Here is a 17,920-nt window from a genome sequence, read left to right on the forward strand (position 1 = left end):
GATGGGATGGTGGGACTAGCTCTGGACTAAAAGGTGGGCAAGCAGGCAGGCAAGGGACCCAGCTTCCCAAGCAGGTCCTGATGTTTTGAAACTTCCGCAGAGAAGAGCAAGAAAGGGTGAACCCATGGGACCCTGAGCCACCTGCCATATCCCCATCCCCAGGCCCTACAGAAGTAGGCAAGTCCTTTGCCTATCTGCCCTGGGGCTGGGAAGGATTATGGGGTTAGTGGGGTGAGGGAATGACCTCTGCCCAGCACACAGCCAGTAGGTGCAGAGAGAACAGTTTCAGGGTATGAAAGCAATCTTTGAAGTTCAAGCCTGGGCAAGGGAATTGAGGCTAGCCCAGATGGTAGCTACATGTGGGAGACTCCATGGCTAATTTTAAAAGTCATCCCTGAATCCCTGGAGCCCTGACATATCCCCTTTCTCACATTTCCAAGATTGCTGCCCCTCCCTGCAGTGGAATGAGGGTCCTCACATTCTCTCCTGAGCTCTAGTCTGCCAGAGTTTTGCTGCCATCTCCAGAGAGAATTGAAAGCAGCATTCAGTGATGATTTGGCAAGTAGGGACTATGATTTCTCTCTCTCTCTACAAAAGACTGAAGCTCACAGAAATAGGTCATATTGTTGATGAAGAGCAGAGCCCAGATTTGAATATGTAGCTGTCATACCCCTAACTAGTAAGTTATAGCACCCTGTTCACCCTTGTGCCCCTTGCACCTAGCATGATGGCTGGCAGAGAAAGCACTCAACAAGATTTGGGGAATGTTGGATCTGGGAAGGTTGATCATGAGAGGTCATGGAAAAGATCAAGACATCGATCTGGTATAGCACAATTCCGGGGCTAGGATAAGAGGGGACTATCCATGCATCTGTGGAAGACCATGGGGACTTTGTAGAGATCAAGGGGGTCCCACTTGGACTATATGGAAGTCTTGGTTATGCTTACCTCCCTGGTCCTCTCTGCCCCACTAGCTGAAACCTGATAGATAGGCCAGGCACAGTGGCTCACGCCTGTAATCCCAGCACTTTGGGAGGCTGAGGTGGGTGGATCACCTGAGGTCGGGAGTTTGCCACCAGCCTGGCCAACATGGTGAAACCCCGTCTCTACTAAAAATACAAGAATTAGCCAGGCATGGTGGTGGGTGCCTATAATCCCAGCTACTTGGGAGACTGAGGCAGGAGAACCACTTGAACCTGGGAGGCATAGGTTGCAGTGAGCTGAGACCGTGCCACTGCACTCCAGGCTGGGCAACAAGAGCAAAACTCCATCTCAAAAAAAAAAAAAAAAAAAGAAACCTGATAGATAGGTGGAGGGACAGATGAGCTCCCTGAAGATTTTAGTGCAGGTGCTCTTATGGAGTCTGCCCCTCTGGCTCTGATTATAAGTGGAATTGCCTAAGCCCATGCCCTGACCAGCTGAGATGGTGTGCTCAATTATCAGTCGCTCAGCACCAGTGGAGTCCTCCCCGAGAGCTCTCAGGTGATGGTCTATTTTTCTGCACCCCTATCTTGAGCAAGGCACCAGCAGTAATACAGAATGGAAACTCAAAGCTTCCAGCCCTCAACCTGTCACATGTTTACATTGTGAACACCTAAAAGTAGCAGGGGAATAAAAAGGCAGTAAGGTGACCTTCCTTGGGCGGGATGCTGCAAATGGCTCTTCTACTAGCCCAAGAACAGGCTGCTAGGGCTGATTTCCATAGATTCAGATTAGGTAGTCTTCCTGTGTCATGGAAAAGGTACATCAAGGTGGAGTCATTCTGTTCCTTCTAAATCCAGCCGTGGTGGGCATTTTCTTTCCAATTCGGGCCTTAGGGCCAAGTAGATGAAAGTAGTGTCTGACAGTGGAGGCCAAGTCTGGAATGATTGTCACAGATTTGGGGGTCACAGCAAAGCCCCTGCTGTCAGAATGTTATTTTGTGGTCCTGCAAGCATTCACACTTTGCTCATATAGGGCTGTCTGGTGATCAGAACAGCCCTAAGGCCATTTGTGGTCTGCAGGTTCATTTATTTATTGAACAAGTATTTGTTGAGCACTTAATATTAGAGACAGTAATGGGCCCTGGGAATACAGAAAAATGATCCCTGCCCTTATTAAGCTTATAGTCTAGTGGAGAAGGGAGACAAGCAACAAGGAACTAAATGTGTAATGACAATTTGAGTTCAAGCTGTGAAGGAAATGAATAGAATACAATGATAGAGAATATAGTGTTAAATAGAGTGGACAAGGAAAGTCTCTTTAAGCAGTGACCTGTAGAGTTGGAGCAGGATGGGTAGGGAACTAGCTGTGTTCAGAAAAGGAGATAGAGATTTTCAGACAAAGGAAAAACAGGTACAAAGATCCTGAGGGGTTGAGATCTTGATGTGTTAGAGAATCTGAAAGGAGGCCAGGGTGGCTGGAGAGGAAGGAGGGTGGAAGGAGAGAGGAAAGGAACAAGTTTGGAGAATTAGGCCTGACTTGGATCATTTAACTAAGATAAAGAGCTTGGATTTGGTCTGGAGTATGACAGTAAACCACTGAAAAGTTTAAATGATAAGGATGAAAGGGATGCCCTATGAAACAAACTTTAAACTGGGCAGTGATTCTGTGGGGTAGGAAGAGAATTGAGAACGAAAATCAGAAAATAATTCAACATCTCTAAACTGTTCCTCTTGAAGACTGTGTATACATTAGAATTACAACTGACTTCGGCCAGGTGCACTGGCTCCCACCTGTAATCCCAGCATTTGGAAAGCCAAGGCGGGCAGATCACAAGGTCAGGAGATCGAGACCATCCTGGCTAACACGGTGAAACCCTGTTTCTACTAAAAATACAAAAAATAAGCCAGGTGTGGTGGCAGGCACCTGTAGTCCCAGCTACTCGAGAGGCTGAGGCAGGAGAATCACTTGAACCCAGGAGACGGAGGTTGCAGTGAGCCAAGATCGCGCCACTGCACTCCAGCCTGGGTGACAGAGTGAGACTCTGTCTCAAAAAAAAAAAAAAAGACTTACAACTGACTTCAAGAAAAAATTTTGAGCAGGAGCATAAGGTGATCTCAGATATGTTTTTAAAGATCACTGTGGTTGTTAGAAAGAATGTGTTGTAGAGGAGCTATTTCAATGGTCACACAAGAAAAGATGGTGTTTGCATTACTAAAGAGGCAGAGAGAAATGGACAGATTTTATGTATAATTAGGAAGTAGGAATAATAGGATTCAATATTTATTAAATACATACAGTATTTCAGGCATGTTCTCAGTGCTGAAGATATAGCAGTGACTAAAGCAGGTAGGATCCTTGTCTTGTACACAAAGGCAGCATGGTAGACTGTGGGGTGCTGGAGCTGGCTCATGAGAGTTGATTGTCAAATTTAGAATTTTGAGAGCTGATTGTTAAAACACAGCTATTATTAAAAACCAAACTATATAAACTTAAATACATTCTATTAAAACCAAGGGTAATCAGTACTTAAAAGTAATTACTTCCTAATTATTTTACTACATTTTACTATCCCCTGTGCTCTTGTGATTATTTATATCTATCATATCTGTATGGTAGGAATATTGTATGCAGTGTGTACTGTACATACCTTCCCAACTCTATATTTGGTGATGTCCTGTTGGTAGCTTAAAGTTGGCCATGGTAGGAGTATTTATATCACAAAAATCAGCAAATGTTACAAATCAGTGCTTTTTCCCCTCTAGAGAGCAGTTGTTAAATATTTACCAGCAAACCCCTTAATAAGAACACACTATCCTTGTTGGAACACACCCCTAGGAGTCAGGCACCCAGGGTTTAAATCATGGCTCTGCCACTTGCTAGCAATGTGATTTGGCTAAGTTACCTAATATTGGCTTCCTCGTTCATAAAGTGGGACTAATAGTGCTACCTTTGTCTGTTTGTGCTGCTATAACAAAATGCCCATGACTGATGATTTATAATGAACAAAAATGTATTTCTCACAGTTCTGGAGGCTGGGAAGTCCAAGATTAAGGTGCCCAGCAGGTTTGGTGTGTGGTGAGGTCCTGGTCTCTGCTTCTACAATGGCATTTTGAATGCGGCATCCTCTGGAGGAGACAAATACTGTTCATCATGTGGCAGAAAAGCAGAGGAGAGAGAATCCACTTCTGAAAGCCCTTTTTATAGCAGCATTAATCCATTCATCGGGCAGAGCTCTCATGACCTAAACACCTCTAATGAGGCCCCACCTCCAAACACTGGCACATTGGGAATTAAGCTTCCAACACATTAATTTGGAGGGGACAGAAACATTCAAACCATAGCAAGTGCTATATAAGTGCTATATATATAACAGCTAGGATATGAATTATATGATATAATTCATATCAAGTGCCAGACACGTGTATCCAATAGACATGAGCAAATTATTACTATTTATTGATAGAGAAACAAGAATGGACTATTCAGAAGGCCCATTATAGACTGAGCAAGAGGAGGGGTCAGCTGGGATCAGCAAGCTCTTTGGCTGCCTGGAGCTTTATCCCTAAGCCTCCTACCCCTGAGGAAAGGGGACATTCAGTTCCTGCTCCCTGGAGTATAAAGCCACAGGCTTCAGGCCCAGCACATCTAGCACTCAGTGGGCCCAGGAGAAATGGCTAAGGTCAGAGAACTCATATCAACAGCAGAGCAGGCTGGACATAGATATAGCCATTCCAAGGGACAGTGGGTCAGTGTCCAGCTTACATCTGGCTCTTGGCAATGCGGGAGGAAGCTCTGTCATTTGCAGACATTTGCAGGTTCGTGTTCAGACCCCTTCTGGGAGAAGTCAAAAAGCTGCTGGCTAGAAGGATTGAGAAGACTACCCAGGAAAAGAGATGGTTGAATTTCTCTGGGCTCGAGTTCCCAGAGAAGCAAGAGATTGAGGTCCCCAGATCCACTCTGGGCAGCAAGGTTTGCAGAGGAAGGGAAAGAAGCATAGAAGGGTGCATGCCACTAAGGCTGCACAGCCAGGGCTGAGAGGAGTGAGGGACAAAGGCTATGGAGAGCCAGTTTCAGAGAGGAAAACTCCTGGGCTCTGGCCTCTAGCTGAAGGGCGGGAGTGCACTGATTCCTGCGGCCTCTAGGGGGTGCTCAGGCCCAAGTACCGACAAGCTGCTTTCCTCAGTCCCAGGAGGAAGCCTGGGAAGGACTCAGGACCCACAGAAGGGGCCTCCTGTAGTGAGGGGAAGAGAAGCAAGGCTGCTGAGTCTTGAGTAACCTGAGAAGTCTTGGCTTGTACCCTGTGACCAACACCAGGGTGGCCAACATATCCACAGCCCTGGGTTCCCAAATGTATACAATCTTCTACTTTCAACTCCTGCCCAAAACTTGAACTTCAACCTGGACTGCCTGCAGTGCAGATGACTCTGCTGGCCTAGTCCCTGGGTGGAGCAGGAGGATCCAGTAATGGTATCTAAGCCATTCTCGGGTACACAGGTGAATTAGGAAGCAACAGGGAAAAGGGACCATAAAGTAATATTCTGGGATAGGTGGATCCAGGGGTGCTGTGAGGGGGACCAGAGCCATGTGGGGAAGGAGTCAAGCTGAAAAATGATCATCCAGTATATGTGCTGTATGCCCTCAGACAGCCCTGTTAGGCCAGAAGGAGACTGCACCCCTGGACTGGCAAGTCAGTGCAAGACCCTGCTAATAGGACTATTGAAGACTCTCACTATGGGTTTTCTGTGGGGTGTTTGTTTCTTGGGGTGAAAGCTTCCCTCTCCCCAGGCAGGCCCAGCAAAATCTGTAGGATTCAGACAGGGTTCTGACAACTGGAGACAAGTTGTTGAGGAAATTCCTGGTGGAGGATCATGGGGTGCTCAGGAGGGAGAATATAAGGTTTCAGAGGCTGAGAGGGAAAGAAAAGGTGAGGGGGAGTCTTAGAATAGTGGCTCCCATTGCCCAACACCCAGAAAGAAGACATGCCCTGCAATGGGGAGAAGGTGAGTGTGAGACATTGGCTGTAGCAGCGATGGCATTGCCCAGGCTGCCAAGGACTCAGAGAGTCCAGCCTTGCCCACTGACCTATGAGGAGGGAATGATGTTCACAGCACATTTTCATTCGTAAGTCAGGAGAGGACATTGAACCTGATGGCAGAGGCCTGGTGACATGTTGTTCCAGAGGTTCCAGGATATTTGTTTTCCTGTTGCAAGGAAACTTTGCAGAGTAGAAAAGGGATCTGAGACTTTTGGTAAGATTATATATGGGACTGTCAGGGGTGTGGAGCCATCTGTGAGGGATCAGGGCTCTTTCAGCCTTGGCTAGGGAGCAGGGGTCCTGGAACTTCATCCTGGCCCATAGCTGAGTCTGCCCATAATTCTTTTCTGACTCAGTAGGCAAATCTCACATAGAAATGGGGCAGCTTTGGGAGTGGGCCCAGGAAGTACTGAGGATAGCAGGTGAGATCCCAGGAAGAGATGGATGTGGGGCTGAGACACTGGAGAGAGAAACAGGACTGTCAGATAAAGGGCGTCTGTGACTCCTAGATCTCATTATGCCTACTACCATAACCTACCCCCAATTCCTAATATTCTCCTACCCTAGAAGGGGGGAAATTGTCAGAAATTTGGCTGCAATACTAGCAACACTACTCAGTACTTGAAATGCATTTTTGCATTTTTTTCATTCAACAAATATTTCTGGAACAACTCTTATATGCCAGGCACTATTTTAGGAGTCAGGGATATATAATGGTAAACAAGACAGGCAAAACAAAGCAAAGCAACAACAACCATCACCAAATAAGTAGATAGATGAAAGAATTTCAAGTTTTAATAAGTAAAATAAAACAAGCAAGGGTCTGAAATGGCTAGATAAGGTGGTCAAGGAAGGCTTCATTGAGAAGGTAGCATTTAAGCAGGAGTCAGCTATAAATATTGTGAAATCCCAGTTACAGTTCTGTTTGTTCTGGGTTGGTTAAATAAAGCTTTTTCCCCCAAGGTGGAAACTACCAAGAAAGACTAATTACTAGTAGTGGTGGTGCTCTCTGGAAGAGAGACACCTCCTGTTCCTGCCTCATTACTGTCAACCCTTCACTTCCAGGCACTTTTTGCAAAGCCCTTTGCCCGTCAGGGAAGGCGAGAGGCTGGGCATGGGGCTTGGACATTTGACAACAGTGAGACATTATTGTCCCCAGACTCACTAGCACAGGGGTAAAGCTGAAGAGGCTTGGGCATGCCCCAGAAAGGCCCCTTATGAAGCCTGGAAAAAGCTGTTCTCTGAGTATTTCTAAGTAAGTTTATCTGTGTGTGTGGTTACTAAATGTAGTAAGTATTGCTGTCTCTAGCTGCCTTAAAGCAGGGCTTGACACGGTACACAGAAATATTAGTTCCCTCCTTTTCTCATCTCCCTCATTGTGGAGATAAACTCAATCACAAAAGGTGATCCTCAGTCTACTCGCTTCCCTGACTTATGGATGTCTGGACCCATTGCCAGTGTGAGAGTCACAGCTGGACATCAGCAGTGTAGCCCAGTCACTGCTTGAAAATTGCTGAAGGGGGTTGGGGGGCAGCTGCTGGGAAAAGGGAGTCTTGGATTCAGATTTCTGTCCAGACCCTGACCTTATTTGCAGTGATGTAATCAGCCAATATTGGCTTAGTCCTGGGAGACAGCACATTCCCAGTAGAGTTGGAGGTGGGGGTGGTGCTGCTGCCAACTCTATATAGGGAGTTCAACTGGTCGCCCAGAGCTGTCCTGTGGACTCTGCAGCTCAGCATGGCTAGGGCACTGGGAGCACCTGTTGCACTGGGGTTGTGGAGCCTGTGCTGGTCTCTGGCCATTGCCAACCCTCTTCCTCCGTGAGTAAAGCTGGGACTAGAAGTGAAGGATTGAGTTCTGGGCTAGGGTAAGGTAGGGCCAGTTTTTAGGCCTCGGTCAAATTTGGGGTCAGGCGCTATGGGAAAGGGATCGGTCCCAACGGACTAAGATATCTATTTTGTTCTCCCTAGGACTAGTGCCCATGGGAATGTTGCTGAAGGCGAGACGACCAAGCCAGACCCAGACGTGACTGGTGAGGCCCTGACTCCCTAAGTCTGTCTATCTGTCTGGCTGTGTCTCTGCATTTTATCACCTTCTGTTTTTTTTTTTTTTTTTTTTACTTTGCCATCTCCCTACCTCCACCCCAGAACGCTGCTCAGATGGCTGGAGCCTTGATGCCACCACCCTGGATGACAGTGGAACCATGCTGTTTTTTAAAGGTAGGAGGGACTGAGGTTAGGGCGTTTAGGACCTTAGACTTACTCTCCTTCACAAAGGGTGTCCCTGTCTGTGGGAGGTCTTAGGAATTATCTGATGGTATCACTGACAGCTTCTCTCAAGCTATCTCAGTAGGTCAAAGGTTTCTCATTGGGCCCCTCAGTGAGTGTGGGTTTTTTCAGGGGAGTTTGTGTGGAAGAGTCACAAATGGGACCGCGAGTTAATCTCAGAGAGATGGAAGAATTTCCCCAGCCCTGTGGATGCTGCATTCCGTCATGGTCACAACAGTGTCTTTCTGATCAAGGTACTGCTGGGCCAAAATCAGGGCCAGACTGGAAAGGGCTGGAATCAACACTGGGGACCCTTCCCCCAAATGGCCTTGGCATGGAGCCCATAGCAATAGGTAGCAGATTTCTTTCCCATGTGCCCTCCTTTCCTGTAAAAACTCAGGCTAAGGGAGTGTGCATGCATGTGGGCCTGGCAGGTGCACCATCCAGTGGCTGTTCTTCAGTCCTAGTCTTAGTTCTACACCACTCCGCTGTACCTCACACTGCTGGCCATCCTTTTTTTCCCTGGAAATTTCTTCCCTTGGCTTCCATGACCCTGTATGAAGTCCTCTTCATAGGGGAGGGCAAGTTGTTCCCAACACAATGGCACCTGGCTAGAAGAGCATGTGGAGCATGAAATCTAGTCTACTGTGCTCATCAAGTCCCATGTGACCCATGCTGTGTCTGCTCAGAGGAAGGGGTGCCTTCTCCTACCTTGCCAAAGGTGCTGTGTGGTTGGGGAAGTCCTGACTGTCGGCTTTGTTTTCCTTCCTGCCTCTTTTCTCTCTCTTCTCAAATGTCTCATTCTATCTCAACCAGTTCCCTAATGTTCCTTGGGGATCCATCCTAGCCTTTCCATATACCTTCCCTCAGTGATCTCAGCCATCACCATGGCTCTGAGGAATATCTATGCCGCGGACACTGGATCTAGATCTACTTTCTGAGCTCCAGACATCTCTTTCCAATTATATGTTCCACAGGCACCTAAAATTCAGCATCCCCCAAACTAAGCTTTGCATCTTCTTTACAAACCAACCTTTCCTCTTGTGTTTCCTGTTTCAGTAAATGACCCCAAAATGTGCCTGATTACTACAAACCAAGTGCACACAGGGTCTCATGATCTGGGCCTTGGTTATCTTCTCAGGTTTATGTCCTCCCCTGCCACATTCACTGTGTGCCAGCTATAGGAATCTACATGAAGTTGGAGCACACTGCTTCCTCATGTTTGGGCTCTGCGTGCTGCTCCCTCTGCTGGTAACACCCTTTCCTCACTTGTCAACCTGGAAAATTCCTGCTGATTTTTCAGCTCTTGAGCCCAGTGCTTCCTCTTTGGTGTGAAACCTTCCACAACTTCTCTAGGCAGACTTAGGCACTCTGTCTATATTCTCAGTGCACTCTTTACGCTACACCTTGGTAGTTGCATGGCTAGGATTGTAGGAGTCCTTTCTGCTTTTGTACAGTGAACTTCCTGAAGTGAAAGACAGAGTCTTGTCATCCTCAGTGCCTCTCACAATGCCTGGCATATAGTAGTTATTCAGTGACTGTTTCTTGAATGAATGAATGAATAAATAAATGAAGAAATGAATGAAGAAATAATGTATGGATGATTGCAGGATGAACATTTGTGGATATGTTTGTCAACACTGATGGTGTTGCAGATAAATGTGCCACGGGAGTGTCTGGGTACAGAGCTAGAGGCGTGTGTGTTATAGTAATAGTGACTGGATTTGCACAAACTGAGGGTGTGTATTGCGTGAAAGGACAGCACATTGTTGTCCACAGATGGACTGAGAATGTGTAGGGCCACAGGAGGATATTGTGTAAGCACAATAGATAAAAAATGTGTGTAAATGCAGAGTGGCAGTATCTGGGGATGCACAGTCAAAAAGAGAGTACTTTTGAATGCAGGGGGACAAAGTCTGGGTATACCCTCCTGAAAAGAAGGAGAAAGGATACCCAAAGTTGCTCCAAGATGAATTTCCTGGAATCCCATCCCCACTGGATGCAGCTGTGGAATGTCACCGTGGAGAATGTCAAGCTGAAGGCGTCCTCTTCTTCCAAGGTCAGTCCAGGCTGGAATCCAAGAACCTGGAGTAGTGGTGGGTTGGTTGTGATGCCAGTAGTGATGGTGATAGTGGTAGTGATGGTGGTGATGGAGCCACTATGTGGCTTTTTAAGGAAGGGAAATAGAGAAGCCACTTATGGTCTAGAGGTCACGTGAGGGAAGGAGAGGAAGTCATTCTGGTGAAGGCAACTGTGTGTAATTCTGTGTGAATAGTCCCTCATTGTTCCCCATGACCCTTAGGACAAATCTACTCTCTTTAGTCTTACATACAAGGCTCTCCATGGCCAAATCCCTATTGGCCCTTCAGCTTTGACTTTTATTATACCTTTACCTTAACACTAAGCTCCAGAAACCCTACGCTATTCTCTGTATGCTCAGTTTGCTTCACGCTTTGGAATCTTTCCTCTCTCTGGGGTTCCATCTCTCCTTGTGTGCCTTTTAACTCCTACTTCAGATTTCAGTTTAAGTATCATCTTCCCTGGGAAGTTTTCCCTGACTCTCCTCACTGTCTTTGCTGAGCTAATCCTGTGCGTTTTGCTGCTGAAGTTTGGTCTATGATCACCCTCCTTTAGCCATCTCTCTGATGGCTGTGAGCTCCGTGTGGTCAATACCATTATCTGGCCCATCCTGGGACCCAGAGAAAGCACAAAGGAAGGCATAACCCGGTCTCACCAAATGCCTGTTGATTGATTGGACAAAGGTGACCGTGAGTGGTTCTGGGACTTGGCTACGGGAACCATGAAGGAGCGTTCCTGGCCAGCTGTTGGCAACTGCTCCTCTGCCCTGAGATGGCTGGGCCGCTACTACTGCTTCCAGGGTAACCAATTCCTGCGCTTTGACCCTGTCAGGGGAGAGGTGCCTCCCAGTTACCCGCGGGATGTCCGAGACTACTTCATGCCCTGCCCTGGCAGAGGTGAGAAAGCCCTAGCACTTGAGACCTGTCAGAATTCATCCACTTTCCCTGAGCTTGTGGATCTCACATGTCCTAGCTCTCACCTTAACTCCGTGTTGCGACACCTTGGCCCTTAATCTAGCCCCATTTCCATTCTGGATTTTCCCATTGCCCTCATATGGGGAAACCCACACCCCACTAACCCCAGCCATCTCTTCCACCTTGGACCTCACTCTGACCTCTGGCCTCCTTCTGTGTTCTCCTCACCCATTTCTCTCTCCAGGCCATGGACACAGGAATGGGACTGGCCATGGGAATGGTACCCACCATGGCCTTGAGTATATGCGCTGCAGCCCACATCTAGTCTTGTCTGCACTGACGTCTGACAACCATGGTGCCACCTATGCCTTCAGTGGTGAGAGATGCCCCCAACTCCCCCAATGTGCTCTCGCATCTCTTTTACTTGTATCTCCCATCCTTGACACATTTCTCCATTGTCATCACTGTGTCACTTATTTTGTCCCCTCTGTCCCCATCCTTCTTCATGCCCTTCTGCATCCCTCATCTCTGAGGCATATTTCTCAATCTTGTCTGTCATGGCCCAAGCCCCTAACTTCATCTCTCTGTCTACCATCTACTTCTATGGCTGTGCCCACTGTGGACCTCTCTGGGCCCCTGTGACTCCTTGTGTTCTCCTTGCTCAATGCCCTGCTGAGCCCTCTGGCTCTCCCTTGCTCCCTGGACCTCTATGTGTCTCTGTACCTCCTTGCCTCCCTTTGTTCTTGCATATCTTTCTGAGTCCTCTGGCTCCCCCTGATTTATTCTCAGAACTCCATCTTGTTCCAGGTTCCTGGTTCCTATGTCCAGACCCCTGGGCATAGCACTGCCTGGGCATGAGATGTTCTCATTGCTGAGAACCAGCTGAGAAGTGTTGGGTACTTTAGACCTTTAGAGGCTGGCTTCACTAGCCTGTGGAGGTTTCTCCTCTGAGTAGCCAATGGAGACACCCCTCCCTTGACCTGTGGCATCAATTGGTAAAAGCCATCTAATAATACCTAGGGCTGTTCTGAGTTCAGTCAGGCAGTAAATAGTCATGCTGCACAGTTGAGAATATCCCCAAGAGAAGTGAGCAACCACATCACATCCAACCTAAGATATATGTATAATTAGGACAGTGGTAAGAATATAAAATCGTGAAAATATTTTTTCACACAAAATTTTTTTGGCTCCTGACCCTTGGACAAATTTGACCAGTTATGACTACCAAGTTCTGTTGAAAAATACATCACCACATGGAGAGCAAATCTCCACAGCAGGACTGCATACTATAATAAGAACATACAGCTAAAATGAAACACACACCTGTAGTGAAAATACAACATTGAACTGAGAACATATGCCATAGTAAGAACATAAGTATCAAGAGAACATGCAGCCATGGTGAGAGCCCATTGGGAGGACACACAGACAAAGTGAAATTCAGAAAGAGAGAGAGAGTGAGTGAGAGCTTGTGAAAACAGGGCCACAGGAAACACACAGAAATAGAGAGAGACACCAAGCCATCTAGAGATCACAGAACTTCAAGGCCACGTGGCCATAATGAGAATGCTACCGAACTCCTAAATGAAAAATGTCATATATGCTCCATAGCTGTTGAGAGAGCACACAGCATGGAGAGAACACCTTATATTAAAAATACCCAGGCCGGGCGTGGTGGCTTACGCCTGTAATCCTAGCACTTTGGGAGGCTGAGGCAGGTGGATTGCTTGAGTGGCTTGAGCCTAGGAGTTTGAGACCAGCCTGGGCAACATGGCAAAACCTCATCTCTACAAAAAATATAGAAATTAGGCGGGTGTGGCAGTGCGTTCCTATAGTCCCATCTACTTCAGAGGCTGAGGTGGATCACCTGAGCCTGGAAGGTCGAGGCCTCAGTGAGCCATGATCGTGCTACTGCGCTCCAGCCTGGGTGACAGAGTGAGACCATGTCTCAAAAAAAAAAAAAAAAAAAAAAAAAAACACCATATATATATACCTAGCTGAGGTGAGAATGCACTATCTTGGTAAAAACTCCAACATGACCCAGCTACAGCATGGGGCAGTCCCTCTCCTGTCGCTGGTAAATCTTTTTTCTTTCTCTGCCTCATAGTTTTGTTGTTGTTGTTGCTGTTGTTTGAGATGGAGTCTCACTCTGTCGCCCAGGCTGAAGTGCAATGGCACAATCTTGGTTCACTGCAACCTCTGCCTCCTGGGTTCAAGCGATCCTCCTGCCTCAGCCTCCTGTATAGCTGGGACTACAGGCGCATACCACCATGCCTGGCTAATTTTTGTATTTTTTTTTAGGTTACAATGTACTATTTATTAATTTAATTTTTGTATTTTTAGTAGAGATGGGGTTTCACCATGTTGGCCAGGCTGGTCTCGAACTCCTGACCTCAGGTGATCCACCTGCCTCGACCTCCCAAAGTGCTAGGATTATAGGCATGAGCAACCACACCTGGCCCCTCATAGGTTTTCATCTATTCTCTTTGCTTCTTCACAACTTTGGCTTGCACGTGGACCATCACGTTCTCTCCACCTTCTCACTACTTCGTGATCTTTCAGTCTCAGTTCCAACTGGTACCTCCCTCAGTTGTTCTTTTTTTCTAGTAAGATTTCCAGAGAGGGAATCTGAATGGTCCAGTCCATATTTTCAGACCACGCCACGTTAAAGTGGTTGATTGCCAGCCTATGTATTGGCTACATTAATGGGTTGGGGACTCATCACTTACTTCATTGCACAAAGCAGCATAGCTCTGGTTCTCAAAATAGGGCCCCTGGGCCAGGTGTGGTGGCTCACGCCTATAATCCCAGCACTGTGGGAGGTCGAGGCAGGCAGATCACTTGAGTCCAGGAGTTCTAGACCAGCCTGAGCAACATGGTGAAATCTCATCTCTACTAAAAATACAAAAAATGAGCCAGGTGTGGTGACATGCACCAGTAGTCCCAGCTGTTTAGGAGGCTGAGGTGGGAGGATTACTTGAGTGTGGGAGGCAGAGATTGCAGTGAACCATGATTGCACCTCTGCAATCCAGCCTGGGTGACAGATTGAGACCCTGTCTCAAAAAATAAATAAATAAAATAGCTGGCCGGGCGCGGTGGCTCACGCTTGTAATCCCAGCACTTTGGGAGGCCGAGGCGGGCGGATCACGAGGTCAGGAGATCGAGACCACGGTGAAACCCCGTCTCTACTAAAAATACAAAAAATTAGCCAGGCGTGGTGGCGGGCGCCTGTAGTCCCAGCTACTCGGAGAGGCTGAGGCAGGAGAATGGCGTGAACCCGGGAGGCGGAGCTTGCAGTGAGCCGAGATCGCGCCACTGCACTCCAGCCTGGGCGACAGAGCGAGACTCCATCTCAAAAAAAAAAAATAAAAATAAATAAATAAAAATAAAATAAAATAAAATAAAATAAAATAAAATAAAATAAAATAAAAATAAAATAAAATAAAATAAAATAAAATAAAATAAAATAAAATAAATATGGTTCCTGAGCAGGGTAATTTCAGTGGGAAACCTCCCAGGGAAGGTGGATATTCCAGTCACCACTATATACTCAGTACACAGCTAATAAGAGAACTTGTGGTAGCAGCAAGAACACTAGGTATTTACTCAACAAATATTTGTCGAGTATCTGATAAGTAGTGGGCATTGTCCTAGGCACTGAGATACAGTAGTCAACATGGCAGATGAGATGCCTGCCCTGACAGGCTCTGCTAAAGTGAGAGAGGACAATAAGAAAGAGAAAGGAAGAAAGAGACTACTTTTAGGTAATATTAAGGGTTGTAAAGAAAATAAGACAGGATAATGGGATAGAGGTGAGGAGAATGAGGGCTGTCTTCTGAAGAAATGACTTTTGAGCTGAGACTTCAGTAATGAGAAGGAATTAGCCACACAATGTGCTGGAGGAAAGCATTTTAGGGAGGGTGAGCAGCACATACTTCAAGGAATCAAGAAGGAAGCCTGGTGAGGCTGGAACACAGAGAAAGAGCAGGCGGGCGACTTGAAAGAGCAGGGAAGGCAGTGGCCAGGTTACCTAGACCTGGTAAGGGTTTTCAAACATAAAAGGGAGTCATCAGAAAGTCTTGAGCAGGGCTGTGATATATTCTAACTCATTTTTTATAAAAGATCACTCTGACTTTTTGCAGAACATAAGTTATAAAGGTACAGTCATGTAAGCAAGGAACCTAGCTAGCAATTCGTGCAGTTGTCCACATTAGAGGTTATGACAGCTTGGACTAGGATGATAGCAGCAGAGGTGGTGAGGAGTCACCATGATATATTTTGGAGGTAGAGCTGACAGCGTCAACTAATAGATAAGATAGGCCGGGCATGGTGGCTCACGCCTGTAATCCTAGCACTTTGGGAGGCCAAGGTGAGTGGATCACCTGAGGTCAGGAGTTTGAGACCAGCCTGACCAACATGGTGAAACTTTGTCTCTACTAGCTGGAATGGTGGCACATGCCTGTAATCTCAACCTACTTGGGAGGCTGAGGCAGGAGAATCGCTTGAACCTGGGAGGTGGAGGTTGCAGTGAGCTGAGATTGCACCATTGCACTCCAGCCTGGGGAACAAGAGTGAAACTCTGTCTCTAAATAAATGAATGAATGAATGATATCAGTCAGAGTAGGGAAGGGAAAAGAGGCTTCAAGAATGACTCAGCTTTCACGGACTCGGCAACTGAGTGGCTGGTGGTGTTGTTTTCTAAAATTGGGAAAGACTAGGGAGTGTGTGTGTTGGTGGGGTGCAGAAATCAGTTTGGACATAATTAGGTTTTGGGTGCCTATTGGCACCCCATAAGCATGTCAGGTAGGCAGCTGATTTGGAGCCTAAACCTCAAAGGAGAGGTCAGTCAGAGCTGATGAGAACAGATTGGAAGTCATCAGCACATAGATGGCATTTAAAGCCCCTGGACTAGGTGAGATTACCAACGAAGTGAAGGTAGAGAGAGAAGAGAAGAGGCCCAAACTAGGGGATTCCAATATTTAGATATCAGGTTGAAGAAAAGAGTAGTCAAAAAAGATAAGAGGAATACTGGGAGAGTCGGGTGTCACAGAAGCCAAGTTCCAAAAAAAGACATTTAAAGGAGAAGGAAGTAGTGAGCAGTCAAGTGCTCCTGAGAGGTAGGGTCAGATGAAAACAGAGAATTGACCATGAGATTTGGCAAACTGGAGAATACTAGCAACCTGGATAAGAACAATTTCAATGGTTGAGGGAAACAGAAGTGTAATTGAAGAGGATTGAGGAAAAAAGATAAATGGGAGCCTAGATAATTCCTTAATAAGTTGTTGTGAAAAGAGGAGAAGAAAAATGGGGTGCCAGCCCAGCTACTCCTTCACTCTCCCACCACCTCACAGGGAAGGACTGGAGAACACAGCCAGAGTGAGAACATTCAGCAGAAGCGGTGCTTCTTTTTTAACTTCTGGACACTGTATCTCATTATCTATAACAGCATCTCTGCACATGGACACCTGAGATCCTTAGGGAGTGCTCGCCGACCCCATGATGTTGGCCTTACCTGGAAACTTAGCCACTGTTTTCCACACTTGCCTTTCTTTCAGGCACCTGCTGATTCCAATTCTAACCAGGGCACAGTGTCCAACATTGCTGACCAAGTCTTGCTCTATTTCTCCTTCTCACCTGGCCTCTTCCATCTTGGTCTCTGGATGCATTCTCTCCCTCCCACGACTCATTTCTGCATTCATCACTAGCCTCTTCTCTGCCTGGGCTTCTGCCAGCAGCCCTAGAGCAACCTATGGTATTCCACAGGGTCCCACTACTGGCGTCTGGACACCAGCCGGGATGGCTGGCATAGCTGGCCCATTGCTCATCAGTGGCCCCAGGGTCCTTCAACAGTGGATGCTGCCTTTTCCTGGGAAGAAAAACTCTATCTGGTACAGGTGTGTATTGGGGGAGAGGCTGGAGGTAGAGACTGGGACAAGCATATCCAACTCTGTATTGATTACTGTCCTTTGTCCTCCAGGGCACCCAGGTATATGTCTTCCTGACAAAGGGAGGCTATACCCTAGCAAGCGGTTATCCGAAGCGGCTGGAGAAGGAAGTCGGGACCCCTCATGGGATTATCCTGGACTCTGTGGATGCGGCCTTTATCTGCCCTGGGTCTTCTCGGCTCCATATCATGGCAGGTGAGGGTCTTCTGGGTGCTTAGGGGGCAGCTTGTTCTGCTACCTGTCTGTGGCATAGATCCCCACCAGGGCATGAGAAGGCCTAGGTCAGGATCTCCATGACATGGAAGCCATGCTGTGTTTGGCGCCTTCTCCCCAGGACGGCGGCTGTGGTGGCTGGACCTGAAGTCAGGAGCTCAAGCCACGTGGACAGAGCTTCCTTGGCCCCATGAGAAGGTGGACGGAGCCTTGTGTGTGGAAAAGTCCCTTGGCCCTAACTCATGTTCCGCCAATGGTCCCGGCTTGTACCTCATCCATGGTCCCAACTTGTACTGCTACAGTGATGTGGAGAAACTGAATGCAGCCAAGGCCCTTCCGCAGCCCCAGAACATGACCAGTCTCCTGGGCTGCACTCACTGAGGGGCCTTCCGACATGAGTCTGGCCTGGCCCCACCTCCCAGTTCCCCATAATAAAGACAGATTGCTTCTTCGCTTCTCACTGAGGGGCCTTCTGACATGAGTCTAGCCTGGCCCCACCTCCCCAATTCCTCATAATAAAGACAGATTGCTTCTTCGCTTGAA

General features: G+C 47.3%; 1 protein-coding gene across 1 annotated transcript; it reads left to right on the plus strand.

Moving 5' to 3' along the window:
* The first annotated feature begins 7,672 nt into the window (after positions 1-7,672).
* On the plus strand, positions 7,673-17,920 carry HPX (hemopexin). Its single transcript, XM_032166763.2, has 10 exons — positions 7,673-7,779; positions 7,930-7,991; positions 8,107-8,178; positions 8,359-8,480; positions 10,132-10,285; positions 10,989-11,201; positions 11,464-11,595; positions 16,983-17,113; positions 17,197-17,359; positions 17,499-17,920. The coding sequence occupies exons 1-10, from the start codon at positions 7,697-7,699 to the stop codon at positions 17,756-17,758; spliced, it is 1,392 nt and encodes a 463-aa protein (XP_032022654.1). The 5' UTR covers positions 7,673-7,696; the 3' UTR covers positions 17,759-17,920.

The sequence above is a fragment of the Hylobates moloch genome, unplaced genomic scaffold, assembly GCF_009828535.3.
Source record: "Hylobates moloch isolate HMO894 unplaced genomic scaffold, HMol_V3 SCAFFOLD_11, whole genome shotgun sequence".
NCBI classification, from domain to species: domain Eukaryota; kingdom Metazoa; phylum Chordata; class Mammalia; order Primates; family Hylobatidae; genus Hylobates; species Hylobates moloch.

Excerpts from the sequence above, each read along its gene's own strand:
- HPX (XM_032166763.2), top strand. The coding sequence starts at position 7,697 with ATGGCTAGGGCACTGGGAGCACCTGTTGCACTGGGGTTGTGGAGCCTG. Across the intron at positions 7,780-7,929 it reads ATTGCCAACCCTCTTCCTCC|GACTAGTGCCCATGGGAATG; the intron begins GTGAGTAAAGCT and ends TGTTCTCCCTAG. Across the intron at positions 10,286-10,988 it reads AGGCGTCCTCTTCTTCCAAG|GTGACCGTGAGTGGTTCTGG; the intron begins GTCAGTCCAGGC and ends GATTGGACAAAG.